Source organism: Erythrolamprus reginae, chromosome 2 (genome assembly GCF_031021105.1).
Source record: "Erythrolamprus reginae isolate rEryReg1 chromosome 2, rEryReg1.hap1, whole genome shotgun sequence".
Classification (NCBI taxonomy): domain Eukaryota; kingdom Metazoa; phylum Chordata; class Lepidosauria; order Squamata; family Dipsadidae; genus Erythrolamprus; species Erythrolamprus reginae.
In genome coordinates this window covers 29,376,878-29,384,506 of record NC_091951.1, presented here as the reverse complement: position 1 = coordinate 29,384,506, position 7,629 = coordinate 29,376,878, and the positions used below count along the sequence as shown (strand labels likewise).

The 7,629-nt window shown below is 39.7% G+C and overlaps 1 protein-coding gene across 1 annotated transcript in view; it reads right to left on the bottom strand.

The window, feature by feature from the left end:
- Window positions 1–3,752: 3,752 nt before the first annotated feature.
- LOC139159287 (GTPase IMAP family member 8-like) overlaps window positions 3,753–7,629 on the bottom strand; it is a 23,249-nt gene continuing 19,372 nt past the window's right edge. Inside the window, exon 6 of the mRNA XM_070736615.1 lies at window positions 3,753–7,019. Coding sequence (XP_070592716.1) covers window positions 6,346–7,019 — 674 coding nt within the window. The 3' untranslated portion in view covers window positions 3,753–6,345. The remainder of the gene's footprint in view (window positions 7,020–7,629) is intronic.

The following is a 7,629-nucleotide window of genomic DNA, read 5'->3' as shown; positions in this document are numbered from 1 at the left end:
GAATCACCTCCCCCGGGCATGTACAATTTATGCATGGTATGTTTGTGTGTATGTTTGCTTAGTAAATGGGTTTTTAAAAATATTTTAAATTATATTTAGATTTGTCATGAATTGTTGTATCTTGCTGTGAGCCGCCCCGAGTCTGCGGAGAGGGGCGGCATACAAATCTAAATAATAAATAAATAAATAATAATAAATTTTGTAAATGTAAAAAATGTGCCGCGGCTCAAAAAAAGGTTGAAACTCACTGATCTAGTCCACCCCCTTACATCCAATACACCATCCCCCTACATATATACTTTATATACTCTTTCTCTCCCCCTCCCTCTCTCTAATTTCTCCAGCTGTCCATCAAATCCGGTGAATCAGGGGGGCTTTAAACCATTTGGGAGAAATATTGAGATGAAAAAAGGAAGGTTTGAAAGATGAGGGTGTTTTCCGCTAAAATAAATTGGTTCAAAGGTGAACACTATTTTGAAATTTGAGTTTAGCCCTCATTTCATGGGTACATAACCAGCATCGGATTAAGATTGTAGCATTTGTGATTTGAGTAGTCCACTCACCCATTCTGAAATCTGAAGATGCTGTTCCAGAACAATGTTGTAAGAGGTTATGATTGGTCTGTCACAAAATCAGCCATCATCATCATCATCATCATCACATAATAATATAATAATAATATTATATCATAATATAATGTTTATTATTACAATAAATAAATATGGTTCAAATGGGTATGATTGGGTTTTTTAATAGAGCTGACGATTTTAGAGTAGCTTATTTTATTTTATTTTATTGGATTTAGCATATTGTATTGTTCTTTTTATATGTTATAAGCCGCCCTGAGTCCCTGGAGACAGGTGGTATATAAATACAATAAATAATAATAATAATTTATATTCTTAACATGTAAAAATAAATAACAATAAATTAAAAAAAGGAAATGTTTTAAATCAGGAAAACCCCTTGAAAAGAAAGAAGAAAACAGGTCAAAGGAAAAAGAAGGAAGAAGGAAGAAAAAAGAAAAAGGAACAAGGAAGACTGAAGGAAGAAGAATGAAGGAAAAGACAGAACAAAAAGGAAGGTGAAAGAAGGAAGAATGCGAAAGAAGACAGAAGAAAGAAGGAGGAAGAAAGAAGAAAAAGAAAGACAGAAGGAAGGAAGAAGGAGGAAGAAAGAAGATAAAAGAAAGAAGGAGGAAGAACAGGAAAGAGAAGAAAGAAGAAAAGAAAGAGAGAGGAAAGAAGGAAGATAAATAAATAAATAAAGAAAGAAAGAAACAAAGAAAGAAAGTGGTGTTCGGGGTCCACGTCCAGCTCAGCTGGTCACTGATTTCGAGGACCAGGAGATGGAAGAATACCAGCGTTGTAGGCCAATGTTCTTCCCATCTGAGTGAGAGTGAAAGGAATTGGAGATGAGGAACCGGCCAAGACTGTAGCACTCCCAGATATGGGACTTAGTGAGTCAGAGGAGGATGAGGAATCAGAGGAGCAGGCTCCCCCATTAGATTCAAGGTCAGGAGAACGTGGTGGTGACATGAGGGGTTGTTAACATTAATAGATTGGTGGGACCATGCCTTGTCAGTATATAAGGGACAGTTTGTTTGTTTGTTTGTTTGTTTGTTTGTTTGTTTGTTTTTGTTAAGTACCTATTGGTAGTATACAAATATATAACAATGTTTCTAGAAATGATCTAAGTCGCAAAAGAGGAAAAATTCAAGGGGGAGAAAAGCCCACCTGGCTGTTATTGGACATGGAATGTTTGTGTGTGTGTTTGCTTTTATTAATGGGGTTTTTAGTGTTTTTTAAATTATTAGATTTGTTTTTTACATTGTTCTTTTTATTGTTGTGAGCCGCCCCGAGTCTACGGAGAGGGGCGGCATACAAATCTAATAAAATAAATAAATGGCAGCCAAGTGCGTGGAGGCAAGTACAAAGAAGGAACAGTTAAGACTTGGCGATTTGGCCGCATGATTGTCAGTTCTAGCTTTGCCCTACTTGTCATTCCCTTGACATTTTAGGAAAACTATTTATTTATTTGTTTGTTTGTTTGTTTGTTTGTTTTGTCAAGTACATATTGGTGGTATACAAAAATATAACAATGCTTTGAACTCACAACAAAACAAAATAAAAGGAAACAAAAAAGGCATTCAATAGCATCGACAATGGTATCCTGAAACAAAAAGGCTTTCGATAGCATCGACCATGGTATCCTTCTGCAGTGACTAGGGGAGTTTATTTATTTATTTGTTTGTTTGCTTTTTTATTTAATTTTTTTTTAAATTCGTTTCGTCAAGAACGTATTGATAGTACACAAAGATTGAACAATGTTTACATACATGATACTAGCTAGGACAGGGGATGAAAGTCACACTGTTGCACTTATGCATGCTCCTTACTGACCTCTTAGGAATCAGGAGAGGTCAACGGTGGATAGTCTAACTAAGGGTAAAGTTTTGGAGGGTTAGGCGATGATACTACAGAGTCCGGTAGGGAGTTCCAGGCATCAACTATTCACTTACTAAAGTCATCATTCCTGCAGTCGAGTTTGGAGCAGTTTACTTTAAGTTTGTTGTGTGCTTGTGTGTTGTTGTGGTTGAAGCTGAAGTAGTCGTCGACAGGAAGGACATTGTAGCAGATGAATTCATGGGCCCTGCTTAGGTCGTGTTTGAGGTGACATAGTTCCAAACTTTCTAAACCAAGGATTATAAGCCTAGTTGCTACAGAAGGTATAGATCGTGCAGAATGCAGCTGCAAGAGCTATCATGGGCCTTCCTAAATATGCCCATGTCACACCAACACTCCGCAGTCTGCACTGGTTGCCAATCGGTTTCTGGTCACAATTCAAAGTGTTAGTTATGACCTATAAAGCCCCTCATGGCATCAGACCACAATATCTCCAGGACCGCCTTCTGCCACACGAATCCCAGCGACCAGTTAGGTCCCACAGAGTTGGCCTTCTCCGGGTCCCATCGACTAAACAATGTCCTTTGGCGGGACCCAGGGGAAGAGCCTTCTCTGTGGCGGCCCCGACCCTCTGGAACCAACTCCCCCAAGATATCAGAGTTGCCCCTACCCTCCTTGCCTTTCGTAAGCTCCTTAAAACCCACCTCTGTCATCAGGCATGGGGGAACTGAGATATTCCCTTCCCCCTAGGCTTATTAAATTTATGCATGGTATGTCTGTATGTATGATTGGTTTCTTAAATTGGGATTTTTTACATTACTTTTAATATTAGATTTGTTCATATTGTCTTTTTACTGTTGTTAGCCGCCCCGAGTCTACGGAGAGGGGCAGCATGCAAATCTAATAAATGAATGAATGAATGAATGAATGAATAAATAAATAAATAAACTATTGATAAATTGATTGATCGATCAATTTATCCATGCCGCCCAACTCCCAAAATGCTCTGGGCAGGCTTCCGACAAATAAAAATGATTTCTAAAACAATATAAAATGTTCATTAGCAAAACCGCATTTAAATACATACAAGGAAGGACGGAAAGAAGGAAAGGGAAGGAGGGAAGGGAGGAAGGGAGGAAAGGAAGGAAAAGGAAGGAAGCAGAGGGAGGAAGGAAAGGAAGGAAGGGAGGGAGGTGTTCTGGTGTCAGGCTCATACAGATAATACTTGGAATAAATGATTTCTCAATGCATCTAATTGTAAAACACATTCTCCTTATTTCTCCTTTAAACACTTCAACTTTGCACGCAGTTTTCTTCTCTCATCATTTCTATCTCAGCAATTAAGTATTTAAAAAAATTATTTTTATTGATTTTTAACAATTTTAATATACACACAACATAAAACAGTGCATAGTGAAGTGTGCCCACCACCCCAAAACACATACATACCTCACCACCAAATCGGGGGTGTTTCTTATATAACCCACTTTGACCCAAGAGCAATACTGTATGTCTATTTACATATTATAGAGTGATTCCAATTTATTTCTTGTAGCTTGGTCTCGGATTCTACTCATCATATATCGTCTTGCCTTGTCCCACCGTCCCATCAGTTGTTTCAATTCAGTTTCATTATCCAAATTTATCCTTTTATCCATAATTTCAATGAATATGGTCCACCATGTACCTATACCAATTTTGCATTGTCCATTTTGTCGCATCCTTCCAACCCAAAACTATTACTGCTTGAGCGCTTTCTATTGCTCCTTGTTTTATTTCTCTAAATTCTCCCATCACATTGTTTTTAACAAATACTGCCATTTCCTTAGTGATTGTCCATTGTATGTTTAACATTCTATTAATGTCCTCCTGCACTTTTTGCCAAAATTCCTGCACTATCGGGCATTCCCAAAACATATGCATAAACACTCCTTTATCTTGACACCTGTGCCAACAAATACCCCTGACATTCTGCTGAAAGTGTGAGAGTTGAGCAGGAGTATAATACCACTTATGTAATATTTTCCTTCTCATTTCCCTAATTCTTGTATTTTTAATTTTCCTTATATTTTCTACTGTATTTTCCATCTCTTGTACCTCTACTTGTATCTCATTTTGCCACCATTTAGTCAGTCCTTGAATCGTGTCCCCATCTGACTGCACTAGCAACTTATATATATTGGTTGCTTGCGTCTTTATACCCTCACTTTTTTCTCTTATTATTTTCTCTAACCCTGTCTCCTCCCTCAATAGTACTTCTTTATTCTCCCTTTCATTAAGATATTTACATATTGCGTTTATTTGTAGCCATCTTCCCTTACCTAACCACCATTCTATACGGTTTCTACTTGGCCTGCCATCCTTCTCATATAATTGTTCTATCTTAGTTATCCCTCTTCCCTTCAACTCTCCTATAATCCTATTTAAATTAGTTTCATTATCTCTATTTATTACATAAAGCGATGACAGTTTAGATTTATATAATCCTATTTTCCCCTGCCATTTTTTCCAAATTTCCATAGTCCCTTTCATGGGACCTATTAATTTACCTAAGTTGCTTCTGTTCCACTTTGTAAAAATTAATTCTCTATTCTTCATCCCGTTTATCTGTTTTTCCAATTTCACCCATTTGTTTTCACATAATTGCAACTCCATTAACCTTTCCATTTGAAAAGCTTCCCTATACAGCTCCAAACAAGGAACTCCCCATCCCCCCTCTTTTTCGTTCGCAATTAACCACTTTTTCCTTATTCTTGGTCTCTTATCTTCTTCAATCCAATAATTAAGTTTTTGGTCCCACTCTTTAAACTTAAATGCTGATAGCCCCCCTGACAGCACCTGAAATAGGTACATCATTTTGGGACCTATCATCTTTTTAAAGCTCTTATTTTAGAGATTCTCCTTAGTTTTTTCTCTTTCCAGCTCCTCATCTGTTTCAACATTTTCCTCCATATTAATCTATAATTCACCTCCTCAATTTTCACTGGGTTTCTCAATAACCAAATTCCCAAATATTTAATTTTTTTTAGTCCTAATTTCAACCCTGATTCTTTCCTAATTTCTATCTGCTCTCTCAGACCTGTATTTAAACACATAATCTCTGATTTTTCCATATTAACCGACAGTCCCGATTCCTGTTTAAACTCTTGTAAAGTATTTCTTATCAATTTCTCAGCAATTAAGTAGATAAGCTTGGCAGTAACATAAAAAACATTCCACAAGTCATTCTAAAATTTATGGGCTAATTAGGGCTAGCCAAGAGTCATAAAAAACAAGTAATAAATCACACATGAGAGCTTATGCTTCAGAGTAAGTACTGGACACGACCATCTTTAGATTGCAAGATTGAACAAATTCAGCATCTCTTCCGTTTTACACCTGGATGTGAGGTAATATTAATTAATTACTCTCTAATATCTCCTCCTTTTTTCTTCCAAGCTTCTCTGACAGTGTCTGAAATGTCTATGTCATTAGCTCCGTGGTCTTCACTAACATTGCTGTTGGTAGAACAGGGGGATTTATGATCTCTAAATCCCATTCATTCTTTGAATCTGAAAATTCCTCAAGCTGCAAGGGAGTATACACAACAGGAGGAAGGAAAGAAGGAGGGAGGGAAGGAGAGAGAGGGGGAGGAAGGAAGTGGAGGAAGGAAGGAAGGAGAGGGAGGGAGGAAGGAAGGAAAGGAGAGGAAAAGGAGATGAGGTGGTAGGAAGGGAAAAGGGAAGGACAAATGAATGAATGAATGAATGAATGAATGAATGAATGAATGGAGGGAGGGAGGGAGGGAGAGGAAGATAGAAAAGAAGGAAGGAACATAGACACCTGGGTCCTTCGGAGGTGGAGCAGAAAAGGCAACCAGCATCGAATTGTCGAGCAGGCTCCTTGCAATTTGTCAAGCGGAAGATCCGAATTTGGGGCGCGGGTGGGGGAGTGGAGAACGCTAAAAAAAAGGACACCACCAGGAGCCATCTTCTTTCTTCTGTTCTTTGAAGTTCTTCTCGTCCTCCTTCATCATCTCTTTCGTGTAGCAAGGTGCGTCTCGGTTTTTCTCTACCAGCTGATTGATCATGGTCATCAGCTGTTCCACTTGAGCTCTTTGTTCTTCTCCTTTGGCCTTGTTGTCGAAAGCCAGGATACGGGATCCACACTGGGACACCTGTTCCTTCAGCTCGGCCTTTCCCTTGCTGATGAATTCCTCCAGAGATGTCCCTTCCAGGTCATCTTTCCGGGTGAACAGAAGGATCATGTATTTCCGGGCCTTCAGCTGGAAGATCTCCTTGATCAGCAGAGCCACATCTTCCTCCTCCTTGGTGAAACGGCCCAGGCGAATCACCTGCAGGATGACGTGGGGGCCCGGGGAGCAAAGCTCCACACACTTTTTGACTTCAACGGCCGTGTCACTGTTGGCATTCCCCGTGTCGAAGAATCCGGGCGTGTCAACGACCACCACCTTCCGGCCACGCAGCATCGTCTCCTCCTTTTGGCAATGTAATGTGACAGAACCGGGACAGAAGTCGGCTGCAAAGACCGTCTTGCCAAGGATGGTGTTCGCTGTCGCACTTTTACCTGTCCCGGTTTTGCCCACCAGGACAATCCTCCGTTCGGGCCTTCCAACTGAAGGTGGGGCAGAGGAGACAAGAAAGTGGACTGGTCAGCGGCATTGCAGGAGATACCCAGAGGAGGCCTCAAACAAGTCGTGAATATCTGCAGGCTCACGAGAGGTCAATGCCTTTCTTATCTCCCGCTTGTTTCCCTCAACCGGTAGTAGATCAGATTCTTGTAGGGAGCTTAAACATGCCCTAAATCCTGATGCTCATTTGAACTGCCCGAATCTCCCAATTTTCCTGAGGTTTGACCTCTCTCTTTCTCTCTCTGTCTCTAATGTATGGTATCTATCTATGGTATCCATCCATCCATCCATCCATCCATCTAGCTAGCTATGAATTTAAACATGCCTGGAATAAACATAGATCCATCCTAAGATAAAATACGGGAAATAGTATAAGGCCAGACTAGATGGACCAGGAGGTCTCTTTCTGCCGTCAATCTTCTATCTATCTATCTATCTATCTATCTATCTATCTATCTATCTATCTATCCATATTCATCTATTCATCCATCCAGAAGCAGACAGAGTTTTACCAAGGTTGGGCCATATTGTCAACCATAGTGGCTGAGTTGTGTAATGCGCCAGTTGGAAAGGAAGTTGGGGAGGGAAGTCTTC